Here is a 22,906-nt window from a genome sequence, read left to right as displayed (position 1 = left end):
CCGTAACCGGTGAAATAATCGTTTCCTGCGCTGCACTGGTCTGTTTCTATCGCGGACTGAGAGGAGGGTTGAGGGAGAAAGGCACCCGTATTTGTAGTAACCAGGTTCTTTAACTGGAGCGTGTTTGTCAATTGTAGTTTCGAAGGCAGAATTGGCTTTCCGGATGTATGTATCTAGCTCAACATTAGAGTGGATGCGCAATTTGTCCAGGGGAGGGCCCAGCGCACTGGCTAAATCGCGTTGGAAATCGTCCCAGTTTGTCAGATTGAAGGATGTGCACTTATGTGGATGGTGGAGTGAAGGGAGAATTCGCTGCAGATGTAGAGAGAGGCTGAGGGTATGATGGTCCGAGTGGGCTGCTAAAGAGGAGTGGCTAGTGACACATACTGATAGATTGGACGAGATTATAAAGCCGTCTAGGAAAGAAGGCCCACGAGGAAAAGATGGCACTCCCGCGTTAATGATGTCCGCGCTAAGGAATGGGCTTGACTGAAACCAATCGAAGAGCACTTTGCCGTTTTCGTTGTTAACTGAGTGGCTCCAAGATAAGTGCCGCGCGTTGAGGTCACCGCCGAGGATGAAGGCATCGAAACTGGTTGCGATTTCCCAGAGTTTGGCCAGAATGGGAGTGAGATGACGATCTGTGTCGCCCGGGAAGTAGGGAGAGCCGATTAGGAGTCGGAGGACGCCACCACCCTTAACAGGATGTCTGACTACTGCTAACAGGCAATTTGATGCCAGTACAGCCGATGGGATGCTATTTGCCCTCAGTTCCGCTTTGATTAGTATGGCTGTGTCTCTGTCCGCGTCGTTGCGGAAAGTACTGCAACCGGGAGCATGTAGTTTTGCGTTGGGGGCTTTCCCCATTCTGGTTTCGTTTAGGAGAGCGAGGTTAGAATCGGAATCCCCGAGGAGCTTGTCGAGAGCGAAACGTTTGTCGTTAGAAATGAGGGAATTAGTGTTGAGTGTGAGCACCTTCATTTTGGTTGTCTAGTAATTTGAAGTGGAATTGTAAGTATGCATCGGGTTTTTCTTCAGGGGGGAGACGGAGATAGTTGTGACAGTAGTCAGAGATTGTGTTCCACAGCGAGGAGAAAGGCATATTCCATGAAGAAGCCCTTGGTAATGGAAGAATGTGGGAGCACTTAGAGGCGTTGGCAGGGTGACCCATTTGGCCACAGTTTGCACATTTGGGGGGCACTGCCGACTCCTTTCTTCGGAGTTTCTCCCACCAAATTCGTTGATAAAGTAGGGTGTTTTGTTTAGTGACTATGCTGGCCTCTGCCTCAGAGTTGAGTTACACGGAAGAGACTCAGATTGGTGTCATTGGCTCGTGACCACGGGGTTGAAAGCCTAGTTACGTGGACAGGCGTAATCTGCGTTAGATCCGAAGCCACGTCTTCGGGAGTGAATTCATGGGAAGAGATTTCTCTGGGGATGAGGGTTGGCTTCCTCTCCTCTTTCAGGGTGAAGGAATGGCCTTCCAGTTTGATGATCTTGATTAGGTGGAGTAGTTTCTTATGGATAATTGAACCCACCGCATGAGTTTTTCTGGCACTACGTGTTGTCGTAAAGCATACCAGACGAGTTCGTGTGGCACACGGTCACGGCTTTCTCTAGACCCAAAAATACGATGCTTTTCATGGTGTTTCTCCATGAGTAACCGCGTAGCGTGTATTGCCTCAGTAGTTCCGCAGTTTTTGACAAATCCGGCTTGATTCACGCTTATTTCAACGATTTCGCCAATAAGGTTGTCAAAAATGCGTTCAAAAATCTTCATGGTATGGGAAAGTAACCGGATCGGACGGTAATTTGAAAATTCTGCTGGACTATCTTTCTTTTTCCATATTGGAACAGTGGTACTTTCATGCCAGTCAGATGGTGTTCTTCCTTCCTGAATAACCCGATTAAAGAATTCACTGAGCCACAGTGTTGAGTTCCAGCTCTTCGCTTTCCAGAGCTCAGATGCGATGTCGTCAGGTCCTGTGGCTTTCCCCGATTTCATTCGTTTTATTGCCGCCTCGAGTTCAGTTGCGCTGACAGTTAAGTCCTTGAGGGTTAAACGTGAGCACCTGTCTGGACGACTTAATCCCATAGTCTCCTTAAGACACGGATTGATTTTGTGACCACAATCAGAGCCCCGCTGAGATAAGCAACAACGGTACCAGTTTATACCAAGTGCATGGCTTAGCATTCATACTGGTGGATGCAAGACCGAACTAAGGAGTACGGCACCCGTGTTGAAACGCTACACCACCCCGAGGCCCGGAGGATTCTTCTCGCTTGAGCACAACCACAACCACCATGAAACTCCCACTAGGGGGGCCAACCGCAAATAACCGAGCTGTACTCACATACAACGGGAGTTCACCCGAAGTATGAGAGTCCAGGGGCTTTCCCGGTTCCCATGGTACCAGTATACCCCTGGTAAGGTTTCGTGACCAATTTGTCACTTCAGATGAGTCCCCGTGCAGACTCGGGTCTGATCGCCCTGTTTAAGCCTTGGAGCATTCGCCTACTGCATCGCGGCCGACAAGCCAATGCGATACAGCGTTTCCCGGTGCCACCACTATGGAGGTTCTCCGTGACCACTTGGTTTTTGGTTTGGCCGACAGGGTTACCGCCCCGTCTTCCTCACGCCACCTCTGAGCACCAGTTGCGCTGACAGGTGGAACTGGTCCAAATATCGGCAATGATTGTGGAAGTGGAGGATGAGCAAATTTTTCAGTTGAAATCTGTTCCAAGTATTCTCGCCATTTATCTGTTGCGGCTCGGCATTGTACCGTTCTTGTCATTAAAGCAACAGACCGGTTGGCATTCTTATAAATTTGCTAATTAGCAGGCGTTTTATCGTCGAGAAATTTATGGTAGAGGCGTTTCTTTTCAAGGACCTTCATTTCAACATCATCATTCCAAAGCCAAGTATCTCGGTTGACGTACCGCTTGCCCGGCTTAGTGACCCCGAGGGTTGCAGAGCCCGCTTTGTGGATCGTGTCTTTCATTTGGTTCCATGTTTCTTCCACATTAGTACTGGTGAGTGAGATCGTTTCTTCTTCTTCTCACCAAATCGCCACCATTTAATGCGCGGCGGGCCAGTGCGTTCCTCACGCTGTTTTATTGGTGGCTTAATTCGCAGGACGGCAATCAACGGCTGATGTTGAGGTGCAATGGTCTCATAGGGAACGACTTTGCCATCAGTGACGGTGGTCAAATGTTAGCATCTTATGAGAATATAGTGGATTTGCGTTTTACTGCTCCCACTATAAAATGTGGGAAGATAAGAATCATTTGATGAACCATGTATTCATAAGTACAAGGTTGTGTGTCCATAAAATCGATTATACGCTCGCCACCCTCATTGCGCACTCCGAACTCCTTTCCCCCATGGCACCTGTTACCGTCTACCTTTTCACCCACATGACCATTAAGGTCACCGGCAATGATAATATAGTCGTCAGCAGGCACGTGGCAAGTTTTTCATCGAGAAATTGCCAGAAGGCATCTTTCTCGGTATCAGCTCGGCCTGTCTGTGGTGCGTACGCGGTGAAGAAGTGAATAGTGCGAATCAGCTGACATAATGATGAACTTCATCAGCCGACCATCAAATCGTTCGACTTCTTTAATGGCATCACCGAAACCCTCTGAGATGGCAATGCCAACATCATATTGAGTATATGGGTTATCAAAATAGAGAACTTTATAGCCATTTTTACCGCGTTCACGTTCAATGTCACAGCTTTTGTCACCAGACCATCGGGTTTCTTGCAGAGCGGAGATATCAATGCGCCTTTTCCGAAGGGCTCTTCCGAGTTCCTGGGTTTTTCCAGTTACAGTTACCAACATTTAGCGTGCAGACACGTATTTGTTTTGTTCGGACTAACTTGCTTACGTCCTGACGCCGTCCATGCGTCAAGAACCCTTGCCCATTTCTCGACAAGACCGGGGCCCGTCCTGCCGCGTCGATTGAGGTGGACGTCATAGCATTTATCCGAGGCTTGTGACTCAATGCGATCATCATGTTTGTAACGACATTGTATGCATTTTCTTGGTCGATCTGTCGCGGGACCTGTCACCAATTTATTTGAACCTTCTATTGTAACACTACATTGGCGGATTTGAAATCTCCTTGCGCGAAATTGAAATATTCACGTTCAAAAATAAAATTGGTCAGATTTGAATGCAAATTTCTTTCTAATTTCGCCATTCAATTCTTTTCTTTTGTATTTTAATGTATTACATACCATTACTGGGATTTGCCATAGCAATTTGAAGGAAAACTTGCGAAAGATAAGAAACTGACGAATATTTGCTTTTGCCACTTCGAATATATGTAATAATTGAGTCTAATACCAACGTAACCAAACCATATAATAAATTAAAAATAACGTGAAATTAAAATTGAGGTTTTGAGCGGTATTTCTGAAGAAAATGTGTGCGGCGGCGCGTTGCAAGGCTATGGCACAGCATTCTTCACCGAGGGATTAAAAATGGTTTGTGGAGTCTGCGCGGGAATTCTCTCGGATACACACGGTGTATCTGAGTCGTACAGTCGCCCAGGATTCGCCAGCGTATTCCAAACACCCAGACATTTCCTTTGCAAGGCTGGTTTTGAAGATCTGGCCCGGCTGGACACTGGATACAGTAGTCTTGGTCTTAGGAGTTTGTGGTATCAAAACGATGCACCACTATGCTAACTGGGCTCCTCAGAGCAGTCACTGCAACAGCCAATAAAATAGCATCTGTGCCACCGTTATTACTTTTCAACAGAATAAGGTAATAAATACTTACTTTTCCATCAGAATAATAAGTTGAACAATTTATTGCCTTTAACGTTTATAGCATAATTATAATACATCAATATCTGCGTTTTACTTAACAAAGTGGCTTCTATTGTTCACTGCCCGAAATGCAAGCAAGGCGACTGAGATTTATCTTCTATGCCAATGCACATTTATAATATGGCAACAGTAGTGTGTTAGCTATGGGTAAATATCCTTTGGAATTTGTATGCATTCCTCGCAAAAGCTGAACTCTCATTAAATTTCTCTTAACAACAATTCAGGATTGAGATAAAAATGTTCTCTCGCTTCATCAATGCCAGAAGAAGCGAAGCACTCAGATTACCTTTATCCGATTGCTATTTTTCCATGGAAACGACTCGAATGAAATCACGTCGGCAAAATAAATAACCTAGAATCAGGAGTGCATCAGCTTCTGAAGCAATATAACGACAATGTACTCCTTTCATGTTGATGTTTTTATCGAAATTTGCTTGTAGTCTTTATAATGGTGACTGGAAATAAATTGAGGATTGAAACGAATTAAAAATTCCTGTTCAGGTTATGAATTTCTCATTTTATTTCATAATGTGGGATAAAAAAAAAATATATAAAGCTATATACAATGTAAATGTGACTATAAAATGCCGGAGCACTTTGTAATTTTTTTGTTTTTGGGTACTGTTAAATATTAAGGAAAAACAACAACGAACTAATGCTCATTCCTGCGAATAATATGAAAAAATACTTATCGGATTTATATTTCATTTTTTAACATGTCATACAATTTTTTCAGATTAGTTCCTTTAATAATATACATGATATGACACAAAGAATATTTGTATAAAACATTAAATAGAGCAGATACATGGGCTGGATTTTTTTAAATAGTGGCACTTTGCTCGCAAAACAATTCGAATTATTAGAAATGGAAATTACGGATTAGAAGCAAAAGCCATTTCGGTTGTTTATGGATATTTTATATACCGGACGCTTAAACTTCCCGAGTAGCTGTTGCGAGTTTTGAAGTACACGGCCAAGAGTCGTAAGCGTGATTCTCAACTTGGGTTAGGAATAAGTTACTTTCTTGTACAAGGAATTGTTGAGGACGTTTTCTGTAGCTTTGTCTTTAAGGAAATTTAAAAATATCATAAAGAAACAACATTCAGTTCCGTGGCCTATCAAGAAAAGTCGTCCATAGAATTTGGGAATCTATGTATTAAATAAAATGAAAATATATGTCTATTGTTCCAAGTTTAATCACTTAACGGATATGCTTTTCGCATAATGACCAGCTTTATTATATGTCCTAGATTCTTCAGGTTAAAATACGTATAAAGCGAATATTTTCAACTTAATTAACATTTAAATATATTGTTATAAATAATACGAAATAAGACCGATTTGCACTGTCAAACAGTCTAAATTGCATTTGAACATTTTAATTTTGCGATCCCCAGGCACGTATCAAAGTAATTGCTTTAGTGAAGTATGCAGCCCATTCTTCGCGTTCCTCTTTCGTATCAGCCGACAGAAGATGCCTTACAATCGTTGTTTTTCCACGCGGTACAATTATCAGTGATTCGACATCAGTTGGTTCTGCAGGCCGTTGACATTCCAGCAATAACGTATTCAAACGAGCGCATACATCACGCGGTGCCGTTGTTACTTTCGTGGAACAGCACGAGTACAAATCAATCGAACCCATTGGTGTTTTTTTCCTCTCGTCGTCGGGATACTTCCAATAGTTGAGTACGTGACCATTTAGATGGCACCAACGACGATGCCATGCACCGAATCCTGATATATCCTCGAACATTGTTAGGAATCCTTTATATTCGACAGAGACAGATAGCTCGCAGTTGATTTTCATGTGAATTACACCTTCAAGTGGACTAACGCCTGAAACCTGTGTGGAATTTGAAAATATTAGAATAGAATGGAAATGCATTCATAAATGGTGCGAAATGTTTTAAGATTTCTGAGATCTAGGTTTCAACAAAGAGTCAAAGATTGGAAGAACTTTAATGAATTGATGATCGTATCCGATAATTCAGTAGCTCTTATGACGTCGCTATAACAATGTAGCGACGGGAAAAAGACTGCAAGTCAGCTAGCAAGGGTTATTTGCTTGCCTTACGTTATCGTGAAAACATTTACGCGCTATTAATTGAATAGAAAAATGCTTCATTTAGTAGTGGTGAAATCGAAGATTCAAACACAATAAACTGTCCATTCTTTTAATCAAGGCTGACTCAGGAAACGTTGGCGCACAGGGCAAACGAAATCCTCGCCTAAAAAATGTAGTATTTCCGGAAAATTTTGCAAATCTGTAAAGTGCTATCACCTTAGAGTTACATGGCGAAGAGCAACTGGAACGAAGTGTAGGCTGCCTGATGTCTTCTAGGAAAAGTGAATTAATTTATCGAAAACGGCGGACGAAGGTGCAAAGGCGTGCTTTTCCAAGATCTCTACAGTTTTTCCTGATAAAATCCATGAATATTGTTTTGTTTCTCATGTAATAAATAAAATAAACATTGTTTACTCCTTTCGTTCATAAAAACAGTCGCTGAATGTGAGATTACCACGCGACTAATTGGGAAATCTACAACTTCCATGAAGCCGAAGAAAGACGTCTGGAGAACTTAATTGATTTGAGATAAGCCGCCTATACCCATCAAGTTCATAACAAATATCCCACGTTAGGTAATACCCATTATTAGAAATTATAAAGCTAATATACAAATCTACCTCAGGCCTCTCATAAACTATTTGAGATGGCGCGGTGGTAATCTGTGAACCTTACTGAAATTACGCTAGCGTTATGTTGGTGAACCATGTATTTGGAAACGCGACTAGCATGTGGAAGGCAGATCATACAAGAAACAATAGCATTCACGGGAGCCGGTTTTGTCAGGGCAAAAGTCAACGGTGTCCATACTTACAGCTGTTACGCCTCTTCCAGTACAACAATAGTGCAACGAGGAGATGCTATTCAGCGCTAAAATGATTTTTGGCGATTTCAACATGTGAGCCTTGGAGTGGGGGAACCGAGTCACGAACATAAGGGACCAAAACTTACTTGAAACCTTCGCGAAGTTGGTCTAGTTTTGTACTAGTTCATATTGGGTGCATACCCTTCCGAAGCAGAGGATTAAGCTTTATTGTCGGATTGACTTGTGGTCGTATGGTGAGTGAGTGAATACTACACCCACAGTGACCACCAGGTCATTTTTTTTTCGACATTAGAAACGGAGGTGACGACAGTGGAATATGCAACAGAAGCGAACAAAACTAGAATAACTGACTGGTCTTTTGGATCTTTCGAGTAGGACACATTTCTGGAAAAGGTCGGTTATGTCAGTAACTGTAACTGAGACATCTACAATGCCGCGACGCCGTTTTCACCATAGTAGGAAAACAAAACTACTGTTGGAACCAAGGAATCTCGCAGTGGATACCGTTGTGCCTGCGAACGAGGAGACTTTGCCAAAGGACAAGATTGGAAGTCAGAACACCGGGAGTTGGAGAAAGGATACCGCCATCTTCGTAGTAGTCTTGAGAAGGTCATATGTTGTAAGTAAGCGGAAGGAGTGTCTCCCGCCCAGTGGAAGAGTTAGAGGTTAGTTCTGCTGCCAAAGCCCTATAGCCATCTAGTACACCCTCTTCATATCGCCCTATTTGTCTTTTAGCCACTATCGGGAAGATGTTGGGTTATATACTAAGAGTACTTCCGCTCATCGAGCTAGCGTGTGGACTATCGGAGCGCCAGTGTGGGTTTCGGCGACCCGTTTTACAGTCGATGATATAGCAACGGTCGTGGATCCAGCATGGGAGGCGTCGGCTGTTGATAAGTGCTGTGCGGTGGTCTCGCTAGATGTCAAGAATGCTTTTGATTCGGTCAAATGAGGTTGGATTAAGAGCACCTTAGGTAAACTGGATGTCTCTGGTTACTTAGCTTGGATAATCGAATGTAAATTCTCGGGAGAGACTTTTTTGGTTATGAGCTGAATAACGGGCCGAAAGAATATGTTGTGGTAGCAGGTGCTCCCCAAGGCTCCCTCTTCACTGTTGAACGTAATATATGTCGGAGTGCTTGGTCTTCGTGTGCCAGAGGAAACAGCGTCGACTGGTTTTGCAGACAATCTGGCTTTGATGATAGTCGCGAAGCACTTCGAGAACGTGGACCTTTGTGAAAATAAAACTGTTCATGCCACCAAAGCATGATTCATCATCATCATCATCAACGGCGCAACAACCGGTATCCGGTCTAGGCCTGCCTTAATAAGGAACTCCAGACATCCCGGTTTTGCGCCGAGGTCCACCAATTCGATATCCCTAAAAGCTGTCTGGCGTCCTGGCCCACACCATCGCTCCATCTTAGGCAGGGTCTGCCTCGTCTTCTTTTTCTACCATAGATATTGCCCTTATAGACTTTCCGGGTGGGATCATTCTCATCCATACGGATTAAGTGACCCGCCCACCGTAACCTATTGAGCCGGATTTTATCCACAACCGGACGGTCATGGTATCGCTCATAGATTTCGTCATTGTGTAGGCTACGGAATCGTCCATCCTCATGTAGGGGGCCAAAAATTCTTCGGAGGATTCTTCTCTCGAACGCGGCCAAGAGTTCGCAATTTTTTATGCTAAGAACCCAAGTTTCCGAGGAATACATGAGGACTGGCAAGATCATAGTCTTGTACAGTAAGAGCTTTGACCCTATGGTGAGACGTTTCGAGCGGAACAGTCTTTGTAAGCTGAAATAGGCTCTGTTGGCTGACAACAACCGTGCGCGGATTTCATCATCGTAGTTGTTATCGGTTGTGATTTTCGACCCTAGATAGGAGAAATTGTCAACGGTCTCAAAGTTGTATTCTCCTATCCTTATTCTTCTTCGTGTTTGTGTTTGACCAGTGCGGTTTGATGTTGTTGGTTGATTCGTCTTCGGTGCTGACGTTGCCACCATATATTTTGTCTTGCCTTCATTGATGTGCAGCCCAAGATCTCGCGCCGCCTGCTCGATCTGGATGAAGGCAGTTTGTACGTCTCGGGTGGTTCTTCCCATGTTGTCGATATCGTCAGCATTGGCCAGTAGTTGGGTGGACTTGAAGAGGATCGTACCTCTTGCATTCACCTCAGCATCACGGATCACTTTCTCGAGGGCCAGGTTAAAGAGGACGCATGATAGCGCATCCCCTTGTCGTAGACCGTTGTTGATGTCGAATGGTCTTGAGAGTGATCCTGCTGCTTTTACCTGGCCTCGCACATTGGTCAGGGTCAGCTTAGTCAGTCTTATTAATTTCGTCGGGATACCGAATTCTCTCATGGCCGTGTACAGTTTTACCTTGGCTATGCTATCATAGGCGGCTTTAAAGTCGATGAACAGATGGTGCAACTGTTGTCCATATTCCAACAGTTTTTCCATCGCCTGCCGCAGAGAGAAAATCTGATCTGTCGCTGATTTGCCTGGAGTGAAGCCTCTTTGGTATGGACCGATGATCTTCTGGGCGTATGGGGCTATCCGGCCTAGCAAGATAGTGGAGAATATCTTATAGATGGTACTCAGCAACGTGATACCTCTATAATTGCTGCACTGTGTGATATCTCCCTTTTTATGTATGAGACAGATAATGCCTCGTTGCCAATCGTCAGGCATTGATTCGCTGTCCCATACCTTGAGCACAAGCATGATTACAGATGGTTAAACTGGACCTGGCGGATGAAAAAACGGAGGCTTTCCTTACTACCAATCACAGGAACAATACTATCAAAACCCGAATTGGTAATCACGAGGTCATCTCATAGGAGTAATGATCGCTGTTTGGATTATGCGTGAGAAAGCGCAGCGAAGGCAAGTTTATTTCTGGCAAGGATGACGCCTAATATTGGAGGATCACTGCTTATCAAAGATGAAATTCATCTTGCTTTACGCGGCTCCTATCTGGGCGGAAGAATTGGACCGCGATGGACCAAAGAAAGACGAGTTTGGAATACTGACCAATCGAGAGTGTGCATCCCATATAGGATAGTATTGAGTGAACCAGTGGGTGCCATCATGGGAATGATTCTCTTGGGTCTTCTAGCGAATAAGACGCACTGACTCTACTCCGAAAAGTCAAGGGCAGGATAATTCGGGAAAAGCTGCTAGACCATTCTCCTGGACTCATCGTATGGAAATTTCAAGGTGGCAATCAACTCTTTAAATGCTGAGCTTACTGTCGCTGTAGGAACTTATGCGATAAGTAATCCATGTTCAAACTTAGAAACTTCACTTGGAAATTTAAGTCGATGTCATACAATGTAATGAGAGGCCTAACTCGGCATCTACCGGATGGGAAACCGCATCAATTTTAAAACAACATACCGAGCCAGCCCCTCTTGTATCGACTATTGTTGTAGTGAGCCTTTTGCAAATTGGCAATGACTGGTCGTGCCCTGGTTCACTCGAGCACTTCTGCATAAAACTGTGCATTGACGGGTTATTCAGGAGCTAAAAAATGCATGTGAATGACACCACGATGATCAAAAAAGCTCAGAACCTTTGATTTGCTCATCCGGGACATTTTCAGACGAGGGTCGTTAATTGTGCGCCATTCTGAACTTTGGCGATTCGTTTATGGCCCGTACTGGGAGTATCAGATTTCATCTTCCGTAATGTCCATTGCTTTGCCTCGCTCACAGAAAATTAGTGTTACTACTTACTAGTCTCACCATGCATACGAACGACATCCGATTTAAATGCATACATGATCTATCCCAAAAGTTCCCGGAATGATTTTTTGTAGATGGATCTAAGCTTCAAAATAGTACCCGTGCTAGTCGTTTGCAGGCAAGGTTACGCCCCGTGGAGAGGTACCTATTGCACTCTCATCCAGAAAAACATGTACCAAATTTTGGAGCAGTTTTGTGCAATTAAATTTTTTGTGAAATAAGGTAAAATGGATCGGAGACGCTCGAAATTTTTTTTTTTTTGGAAAGCGTACGATTATGGAACGATGAAACAAAGCCAAACTGTCATGTAGCAAAATAGATTTCGGGAAAATCGGGGGTCTGTCAGGACGAAGGAGCAGGAATTACATGAACGCTACGAAACGGATCCAGAATTTATGGATAGGTTGATAACAGTGGGCGGGACGTAGATTTTTGAGTATGATCAAGAATTAAAGCCTCAAAGCGTACTGCACTGAATACTCTCACGACACGAATAAGTTTTACTTTCATTTGTCGGTAGCGACCTGAACAGAACCGTGCCGAATGGAATCCTATACGTGTGAAACGAGCTCAAGGTGTCTCCTTGGCGAAAAAAAGCAAGGCTGAGCAGATCACGAATCAAGACGATTACTTATTGTTATTTTTGATTGAAAAGGTTTGGTTCACGGTGAATTTATGCCACAAGGACATACAGTCAATAAAGAGTTTTACTGTGAAATACGGGGGCGTAGCAGGGTTCTACGCGTCCGAAGAGAAATTTGCGGTAAATGCGACAAGCTACAACGCACCCTTATTGATGACCGAAATGGGTGTGGCGACGTTGCCTCATCGACAACATGCATATATCGAAATTAATTTCAAATTTTCCTTGGATTTCACCAATCAGTGGAGCGACACGTCTTTCTATTTCAACACTTCATTTGTCCATCTAACACACAGCTAAAAAATGCGAGCTCTGCGTCATCCTCCCTTGAACTAAAGTTCAAAGCTACTCGCTTTGATCTGTATTTTTTCTCCAGCGTAAATAAGTACTTCTGCAAATTCCCATTCGATAACAGGATTCGTCTGAGATAGAAGCTCATTTCATCAAAACTTTAGTTGTTCTCTTTTCCATAACCTGCAAATCAGTGCAAATTTTCACTACTCTCAGTACTATCGTCCATGGAACTGAAGCCAATGTCTGTCTTCGCATTTAGCTTGTAATGTCCACTCCCATATTTCATACCCTTGCAGTAAGATGGCGTTCCATACGGTTATAAGAAGTGTTCTATATTGAGTTGTGTCGCCTACTATCAGTCTGTGGATAGCGACTGCTTGGGTGGTTTTTCCGTTGCGTATATTCGTCTCAATATTCGCTATAGGCGAATACTACCATTGCGATACGAAAAAAATCTTATTCACACTTGGAAATACAGATATTTACCCGACAGAATTCGTATTCGTACTCGTAAATACGAATCTGTTTGTATTCACTTTCGGACGTGAGAAGACAGCCGTATTCGTATCCACTTGTGTAAATACCAAAATATTCACTTTTTCGAATACGAATATATTCGTCTTCTTGGTGTTGAATAAGTCAGCATAGAACCTTTCCTGACACCAAGCTATTTAATAGTTCAATGTGTTGCGAGTACGTTTCCTCTGATTTGAAAACGCATTTTTAACATTCTACTTTTGGGATTTTCGTCTTAGTTGCCATTCCAGAGGTTGGGACCTAAGATGGATCGTCTAGCGGTTCTTGAGGTGATCTTTCTCTTTCCGTCGGTAGTATCGTAGAACAGTTGTGTCTTTTGGATACCTTTTTATTTCCTTCATGAGGTACTGAGACACTCTGAACCTGTTTATTAGAACAACTATGTGGCGCCGCTTGTCCAAGGGATACTAGATGTTGCGAATAGCGGTTTCTATTCTGTGCAGTTTCAACACTTCTTATAACTTCTTGTGTCTTTGAGCTGATCTTCATCGCCCAAAAACTATCTTATGCGGGCGAGAGACTTCATTACATTACATTATCGATTATTGCTTGGAACCATAGTTGCCTCTTCCCTTGCTGATGAATATTTAGATCCTCCACACTCTTGCGAAACTGGATCAGGACCTGGAGCTTTGTTGTTTCTCAACTTACAGCTTAATCGAATTAGCAAATTCGTTCGCAATTTGGTTTTTCGTTCTCTTTCACTAATTTCGGAGCTTGGAAGAAGAGTATTAACTAGTTTTGTTTTTTAAATTTGTTTTGTTGAAAAAGGGAGTTCTTTCTCCTAGCTTATTCATGACTATCTTGTATCCAGTACTTCATGGATTTTTATTAACATGATGTCAGTGTTTTTCCCATTCCGCTTTCTTGGCTTGCGGTATCTCATTTTGGCAGTTTTGTTTCTTCTTCTTCCGTAGCGAATGGGCGTCCAAAACCTTATATAAAGCATCCATAACAGATTCTTATACTATTGTGAGCGCAAAGCGCATTGTGCCAAAGTCACCGTTCTCATTGTTCCACTATCAAACGGTTAACCCAAGTTACCATGTGGAGGTGTAAATCGACTTGTTTGTTGATTAAGAACGCTATTGTGCTGCTATTTTGTATGATTGTCCGCGATCCCCAAATACAAAACATACATGTTTTTATGGGTGGGCTATTTTCCATATTTTTCTTTTCAAGCCCTTATTCTTCCTGACTATAATTCGTTGTAAACTCAGTTAAAGGCTTGCCCAACCCAAACAATGATGAATTACGAAGAAAAACACCGGCATTTGTCGCTAAGGTTTTTACGTACAGAAATATAACTTGATTTTGTAATCTTCAAAGTTAGTTTTGTAGAGAATGCAGTGAATATGCCAGCACTTTTCAGTTATGATTGCATATTACGTTTTAAAGTATGCGGAATCGATTAAGAAACAAATTCGCTGCTATCGGAAAAATGGTATTAGTTCGAGTTTCGAATATGTCTACAAATAACGAATACATGGTTCATAAACATTATTCTGTGAATTGGTTGGCCCAAAATTAGAATAAATCGATAAGTAAGAAAATTGAGTGACTATCCGGATGAATATTTGCTGTTTTGCCTGCCTACTACTTACCTATCAAGCAGATTTGATCTGAATTTTTCGTAATTTCTTTGCCTTTAAAGGCAGTAAAGTTGCAATTCATGTACTTATTAAATTTACTTTCATGCTTACCGGTGTTAAGGACCATGTGCTCCTTTGAATTTCTCGTAATGAAAATATTGCGAAACCATATTGAACTAATGCCGGCGTTCGGACGACATTAGGACCAGCTGGTGATTGTACCATTGGCATAACAAGTCTCGATTCCGCTCCCTTCTTCTTTGGTGTCTTTCCGCCAGATTTCTTATTCACATTAATATGGTATTTCACTTCATGCGGTAAAACTTCACGTTGCGCTGTCATTCCGTATATTTCTAATGTGATCTGAAACGAAACATAGAACCCGTTTTAACTTTTCCCCTCGTCGCCTGCAAAATTCAAACAAAAGACCTGCATGCAAATCTATATGTTGTTTGTGGGCGAAATTTCATGCCAGTTGCGCACCAGCTTACCTTAAAATCAGCATAAACATTATTTAATTGAAGTACATCGGGAAATTTCACAGCCGTCAGACCGGGTAATGTGGGGATTGTTCGTGTGGCCAAAACATTTTCATTGTATTTGAGTAGGCAGACAAGGTGATGGCCTGAAATTGCGTCGGCTGACAATTTCCGAACATAATCCTGGCGTAAAGGCACGGTTACTTCGCGTACAGTCAACCGACCTTTTTCTTTTGGTGCGCCATGTGGTCGAATGGTGCCTTCCACACGTAAACGTTGTACTTCGTCCAGTGCAGCTTGACGGCGATGCGCTATAAATATAGATGCAATGTTAATGCGTTGGGAAAGGATGAAAGAGAGAGTACTTTTTGTTATGGGATGATAATAAAATCGTGGAAAATTGCACTTTAATGCTGTGCTTCATGCGGTGGTAGTTTATGGATGACAAATGATATTAGCGTTGAATCAATTATCAACCGCGAAATTAACATGGATTATGATTTTTTAATGGACTTTTTCGTAATTTTCGCATCAACTTCGATGGTAGGCAATAGTGTAAAAAAGATTTGAATTGAAAAACTTTATGCACAAAATTATAGGCTAACCGCAAATAAACAAAACTAATTTAGTAAAAGGAGTATCTTGTTAGAAAAAGAAGGATTTCAAATATGTTGGTCTTCCCATTAAATTTATTGGGAAAACATCTGCTCAAGTTAAATTTTTTCATTCATTCCGCGATAATATTCCGAAAAAAAGTTCATAATTTCCATCAAGTGCTGGATGTTGTTCAGTGACGTGCTGGTAGCAGAAGTGCGTTTATTTGCAGGTGTACGAGCGGGAACCCTTTCGATTCTCACCGAATTCAAATTCTGCCCTTAAAATGAATTCACCGCTGCCCATCTGCGGCTCACTCAATATTTGGGGTTGTTAAGATAATAATATTGGGGATCATTGACGCCATCTAAATTAAATTATATTACGTCGAAGTCTCGACTAATTTTTCGTTTACCAGAAGTGAACCTGGTCAACTATTCTTGGAATCGGCCTTGCACCATCATCATATCGACGCAAGCCGAAACGTTTTCCTTTGATGGAGGCATGCCTGAATTTAATGGTGGGTCGCGCTTGTCGTTGGTTCTTCTATACAAGGAAGAAAAGAAGAAGAAGATGGTTATCAAAAGTCCGAATGGCAAGAACTTTCAGCATTCAGCCGCAAAGGGCCGTATTCCAAAATCTTATGGGAGGTTTCCTTCAAACACAACTCTAGTGGAGATAAATTCAAGACAGGTTTCAGTGCATCGACATTCAAAGGCTCTGGGGGGCGCCTCTTGTGAAGTCTACATTTCAAACCTCAAAATAAAATCAAACACACTCAAAAGAATGACCTATTATTTTGTGGTATTCTACCAATAAATAATACGCTATCCTATAAAGTGGAATACCAACAAGGCAAAGGAACACTTACTTTATAGGGAGAAGGTATGCAATCCAGATGAGGCCAAATGTCTGCGTTGTCTCGCCAAGAAGCAGGAGAGACTAATGTTACATCGACCCAGCAACCTAAAATGAAGCTCCATCTTCTGTAACTTATGAATGAAGATTCCCCCAGAGTTTTTAGTTTAGTACTTTTGCTAAACTTAGAAATGAATGACCCCACATTGGGCGTCATTTGTAAAGACTATGTCAGTAAGGGACGGCACCCTCATACATATAACGGCGGTTCGTCGTTATGATAAGTATGGACTGCCATTGGAATATCTTTGGTACTGAAATACACACTCAAATAAATATAATATCTCCCTCTGTAGCAGATACAACTTTCGCGATCGCCAGTGGCATTATCTGAACTCATTTGATTTTGCGTCAATTATTTGCAGCTACCTTGTGTTATAGCGTCGTCTAATGTCATGCATGCATCAATAATAATTGAATTTCGTTCAAATCAGATTTGGAAAAATAAATTCATTCCTGAGCAAGTATGTACTAAACCATTCAATCTTCCCTTCGGACCCCCTCCCTTGACGTGGTGGGGGAGCCTGTAGTAGTTTACTACTACACTAGGGATATCCAAAAACATGAAGATGGAAGCAACGGATTGAAATTCTCCAAATGATAGGAGTCACAGACTTCGAATCCACGGACGACTTTGAGCAATCAAGTTGTTCCCGACGAACAGATTTTGTTGGCAACACAAAGTTTGTGTTAGAACTTTCTCTCCGGCCTTTACCAGGAAAAATGTAAAATGGGAAGTTGATGATGTAATCCTAATTGGTCTAATATGTGGAAACGGATGCAGGCCGGACATCATGAATTTGGGAAGGCTCCCAGCCGACAACAGCGGAAATTCCGGTCAAAAAAGGCAAGACAGGAATGAGGACATGGGCGCTGTTCCACCACCAAGTGTGGCCATGTCCAAAGCAATCGGACGTAAGAAAGCGAAACTTTCGACGGATGTTGAGGACAAGTTTGCAACCTCGGTGATATCCACACTGGATGAAGCAGACTTTTCAGTTCGGTTTTCACACTAGACTACACGTGTCTACAAACATAAAGGTTAGTCAATTTGCCAATTTGGCATACTACAGCCAACACCCCTTCCTATTTACTGGCAGCAATTCTGGACTGCCCTTACATATTTCTGATAAACCATGGGTTCATTTTAACAAAATCTGTGATATTGGATCAGTAAAAGGGGCTAGGATCTTCTTCGATGGGAGATTCTCGAAACCGAGCGTCTGTGTCTTGATATCAAAACATTTAGAGGCAAGCATGCATGTATCCAGGACCTAGTTGCGGTCATATTACAATATGCAGAGTCAAGTGGCCTTAAACTATTAATAGGTTGTGATGTAAACAATAAGCATATTTGTTGAGGCAGTAGCAAATGTAATCCAAGAGGAGAGAAATTGTTTGATTTCATCACATCCGTTGGTCTAAGGACCGCGAATGTTTCCGGGGCTAAGAGGAAGTGAAGTAATTGACCTAATAATTTGCAAGTTGTTAGAGTTGATTAGAGACTGGCGGATGCTAGACGAAGTCTTACAATCAGATCATCGTTACTTGGAAGTTAATCTGACTATTACAGGCAAGCAGACTTTAGATTTTTTGGCAACAAAGTGCAGCTCCCTAGGCGAACTTCTTAGCGATAGAACGTCAGTTGAGAACTCCGAATCGTACACTTTAGAGCGTGGTTTGAAAAGACCATAGCGGTAAAATGTTTCCCTGCTAGAACCGAGGGTTGCTAAAACTTAGGAAATCAAACAAACGACTTTTGGATGAAGAATGAATGACGGCGTAAAGTCCAACACTCTTAGAAAAGCGGATGGAACTTTCACGAACTCCAGAGTTTAGTCTGCATAGACTCTCTTGGAAGTACATTATTCGGAAGAACCTTTCAACACTGCTAAATTATCCTTTGAACACTTCCAAGCCATGGCATGGATAGCATCTATCCAGCGATGCTGAAGGAGGGTATAGAGAGCTTAGAGCAACTTCTAAAAAATACTTTTCGAGAATGTCTTGCACCTCCCTCTTGGAAGAAGGTTAAAGTAGTTTTCATCCCGAAATCTGGGAAAGATTCCAAAGGACTTCAGACAAATCAATGTAACATTATTTTCGCTGAAATATGTAGAGAGACGGGTTGCGCGTCACATTCGCGACAATGTGCTTATGTCCACTCACTAAATAAAAACCAACATGGTGTTGACTAAGATGAAATAAAGAGTTTTCATTGTAAGTTGACCTCACTGGAAAGAACTGTATTTCTTGATATTACCGGTGCCATGAGGACGATATCCGGTGCAGCTCCCGAGATGCTCTTGGGGGACCCACTCGCCGGACATGTCTTGCGATCAAGCTTTCCGCAGAAACTGCAGATATAGGTACGAATAACTCTGCGGGGAGATCGTGAAGTTGAGCGGCTAAACCCTGTTTCGAGTGCATTGATCACCGAGATTATTTCTCTTCTATTTGGAGGAGCAGTCCATATCCGCATGATATGATAACTAGCTATTTTATCCACAGGAGGAGGAACCGGAGATGATACCTTTAAGAACCGTAATGAAAGGTTGAAACATTCTTTCCACCTCCTCAGCTGCTCGTCATGTTGTATGAGGAGTCGACCATTAACGTCTCTCACAAGACGATCGAAAGATTTGCAACAACATGCAAGTTCTTTCCTGATGCTATCTACACTTCTGAAATCATTTCGATCCACGGTAGCTTCCGCGTCCTTGACCAGCGCAATAACGAATTACCTTTTGTCACGGTGCACACGATGAAACGTTCGGCGTCGAAACGACCTGTCTCGAGTGCATTTCCATATCTACCCCGAGAGTAATTTCTAAGTGGATGGTATCTCCTAGATTAGTTTTACATATAGGAACTAAAGGAAAATGGGGCTAAAAGTGATCTTATCCATATAATTGCAATGCAAAGATCATACATTTGTGGATGTCGACATTAGGTGCATTAGGAGCGCGTGGGGTGATCTTATATTCATGCTCGAAAGTCATCAGTTTGTGGGCATCAAGCTAATTCATGGATATGGACAAAGCAAACCTTGACGTCATCTGCTTGTTTAATATTGCAGTAATCAATCACAATCCTAATCACATGATGTTGTAAATTGGGATGTGACAAGTAAACCCGGCAATGCTCCACAAAGCTGTAAGTTGAAATTGTTACATGCCCTCCCGAATATACGACAACTCTCCAACTTTATCTAATAAATTAGCATTTCATGTGCATTGAGCTTATACCTATTGGTTATACATCATTTGGATTTCCTCGATTGCAACCAAAATGTCAATTTCTACTTACTTGCAACCAGCAAATGTCTTTCGCCTTCAACAGACTCCGTTGAACCAGAGAATTCAATTGTAGCAGCGCATAAATTCAATGCTTGGCTAGTTTGGGCAATAACTTGTTGTTGTTTGCATACTTCATCCAATAACTTTTTGATTTTCTCCTGAGTAAGATAAGCATTTTCTTGGTCTGTATCAGGATCTTCATCATACTCTTGACTGTCCATTCGATGATCATTTGATGCTGGCGAAATTTGTTCGCGTTGGATGCGACGAACCGGTGTTGAATTGTTGCTCTGAAAAATTAAAACCATTAAGACGTTAAATCAATGAAACCAGATTATATCTTGTGTTATCAAATGTTTTGATAATTGGTCTATAGAACGAAGGAAATATGTTTGGGAATAAGTAGTGAATATAAGGTCTTACGTTGGACGATTGTTGCCGCCGGTAAAAGCTAACAGTGTGAACCAATGTCACAACGTTATCATCATCTGATGGATTTACAGTGAGGGCTGATTTTACAGGGCTCTTAAAATTAACTTGTCGTCCGTTGCATCGATACTCCTCTTCCTCTGAAATCGTATTGTATTGTACGTGGCTCTTTGGCTGTTTCTTGTACGAGAAACTATTTGAATTCATGGTACCTTTAACCTGAAAAGAATAAATTGATCGCTCAGAAATACGCTTTGGTAGTCATTAAGTACAATGGTTACATTTTGCTTTGAATATGAATCCGTTTCACTTTCGCTCTCGTCCTCCAATGCTTCATCCAAATAATCATCAACATCTGCCGAACCATCGGAAGTCATACCACTATTCAACGAACTGTCGCCTCCGTAATAAGCGTCGCCGTTCGATTCACCTCCATACCTATTATTCTGCTGTACAATGAATGAAAATATATCTTGTTCAATATTTAAGCCTTGGAATCCTTCTATTGTAGGAACGTAGCAATTACGAACAATGAGCAGCTTAGCCTCACATCCGTTGTATTCAAGGCGGATATTTACTTACCTTTCGTGCCGAGTTTTGTAGAGCTTCATTCGTTTGAACGACTTGCATTATTTCACGTCCTAAGCTTACGTTGCATATTCCTGTTTCACTGTCTTCTGATTCCATGAAGCTGTAAATAAGTTTTTTCTTTCGTAAATAATTAGGTTGGCTTGAGTGCTAATTTGCTCGGGAATTAAATTCGCGAATGGAAGCAATGAAGTATGGAGATTTTCCAGAAATTTAAGTGAATAATGGGTGAAAATCAGTCGGGGTGGTATCCAAAAGTGAATTGTAATAATGGTCATAGCTAAGCAGTATCACGGGAGAATATTTTTTTTGGAAAAGTTTTTTAACAGACACCCTTGGTAGCTCATTATGCATACCGTATTAATAAAATTAATTCGGAAACCAATTATTCGAAATAAGCAATGCTTACAGCATTTCTTGTTTTATTTTTCATCCTTGCCTTTTTTACAGTGACTGTAGGTGGAAACAAGGGGCTTGTAGCGTTTGGCAGGTGCTAAAGCGTCCTTGTATTTGAATTGGGAAGGCAATCAAACAGAGTTGATCATACATATTATATATCATTCATTGAGATATGTCAATCTTAGATGAACATAATAGTAAACCCATCATACTGAAAAAATCATCCTGCTACCTACCTACCTATCTGCTATCCATCGTAAACAATTCGCTTGGGTTGATATGCTTTTATCTTGCGTTTTCTTGAGAGAAAGGGTAGACAACTTGAACTGTTGCAGAGTGAAGAAAGTCAGTCAAAGTACAGAACATTACAAAACTACCTCAAAGTAGAAGACGGATTACTAGACAACTCAAGAATGGGGTTCAAAAAATTTGCTTCCATTAGAATATTTCCAGTTGATTTTCTAGAAGTTTTGAAACAAAACCCATTTCACAACACAACACAAGTTATTTCGATAGTTTACATAAAATCTATATGGGAATGTCTTAATAGACTGAATACGCTCGGTTTGCGCAATAAAGCCTGGATACTCTGGGTTGCAGACCGCATTGGATTAGCAGCAGCAGCAATCAACAGCGGGAAGTAGCAGGGACGCCGCTATACGGACTAGAACTTTTCAGTGAAACCGGAAAGGGTTCATGGTTTCGACGCTAAAGAATGAAGCGGAACAGCTGAAGGAACTATACTGGCCGAATCTGTCAGGAATGGAACAATCCAGGGTGCTCGTGGGGGATAGAAGAGACTCATGATATTCACTGGTCGTTGCAGGTTAAATTATCACTTTGGGAAGCTAGGGATATCTGCGGGCACAGTCTGCAGATTCTATGAGGAGAGTGACGAAACTCTCATACATGTTCTGGTACAGTGCGCAATAGTTCTTTTAGGACTCAATGTAACTTCTCTCGACAGTATTATTATTATTATGGTCGATCGGCATATAATTAATTCTTAGTCAGCCATAGCCGAGGATTACTTACCTCTTCCCTAAAAAGTATACGACATGCAATCTTAAAACTCATTTCTAAAGTAGCACCTTTAAACCTCTCCCGATGAACAGGAATGAACGATAAATAGAAGTGTGGTAAAGGTGGGAACTTAAGTGAGGAAATATTAATTAAAGAGGGCTTTTAATTTCATTCTATATGCCTTGAGACCTCATGTTTCCTCTACCTACATATATCTAACCTTAGAGGATCATACCATCCTCTCAGGGCGATTGACTGGCGGTATCATTACCACTGACTCGATTTTCCGTGAGTACCAAAATGTCTCTCTGCTTTCTTGAGAAAAATTAAGGAGATATAGTGTAGTACAGGAAATTGTATGCGAGTGTGGCATTGTAAAAATTGTTTGGTAGATTTTCCTTTGAAGTTGAAATATAAACCTTCGTAACAGGGGATAAAACCTGAATGACCGCATTCCTTTTGACTTCCTCTGTGCCTAAAGGATGTCGTTTTTACACCATTGAAAATATTACAATTTCGGAGAGACCTTGGAAGGATGTACCCAATGAAGCATCCCATAACTATGACTAAGTGAAAATATCACTGGGATAAGTGTGATTATAGTTCTTCGATGGAGACG

The 22,906-nt window shown here is 41.8% G+C and overlaps 1 protein-coding gene across 2 annotated transcripts in view; it reads right to left on the bottom strand.

Moving 5' to 3' along the window:
* Positions 1-5,334: 5,334 nt before the first annotated feature.
* The window catches only part of LOC119646410 (anillin), a 37,532-nt gene continuing 19,960 nt past the window's right edge, over positions 5,335-22,906 (bottom strand). Inside the window, exons 6-12 of one of the 2 annotated variants that reach the window (XM_038046854.1) lie at positions 20,860-20,968; positions 20,559-20,726; positions 20,272-20,496; positions 19,859-20,138; positions 15,050-15,348; positions 14,670-14,921; positions 5,335-6,687 (exon numbers count right to left, since the gene is read on the bottom strand). In XM_038046854.1, coding sequence (XP_037902782.1) covers positions 6,220-6,687; positions 14,670-14,921; positions 15,050-15,348; positions 19,859-20,138; positions 20,272-20,496; positions 20,559-20,726; positions 20,860-20,968 — 1,801 coding nt within the window. In that variant the 3' untranslated portion in view covers positions 5,335-6,219. The remainder of the gene's footprint in view (positions 6,688-14,669; positions 14,922-15,049; positions 15,349-19,858; positions 20,139-20,271; positions 20,497-20,558; positions 20,727-20,859; positions 20,969-22,906) is intronic. The other variant, XM_038046855.1, reaches the window with a different exon arrangement.

The sequence above is a fragment of the Hermetia illucens genome, chromosome 1 (genome assembly GCF_905115235.1).
Source record: "Hermetia illucens chromosome 1, iHerIll2.2.curated.20191125, whole genome shotgun sequence".
NCBI classification, from domain to species: Eukaryota; Metazoa; Arthropoda; class Insecta; order Diptera; family Stratiomyidae; genus Hermetia; species Hermetia illucens.
Note: the sequence above shows the minus strand (reverse complement) of the source record. Positions and strands in the feature narration are given on the sequence as shown.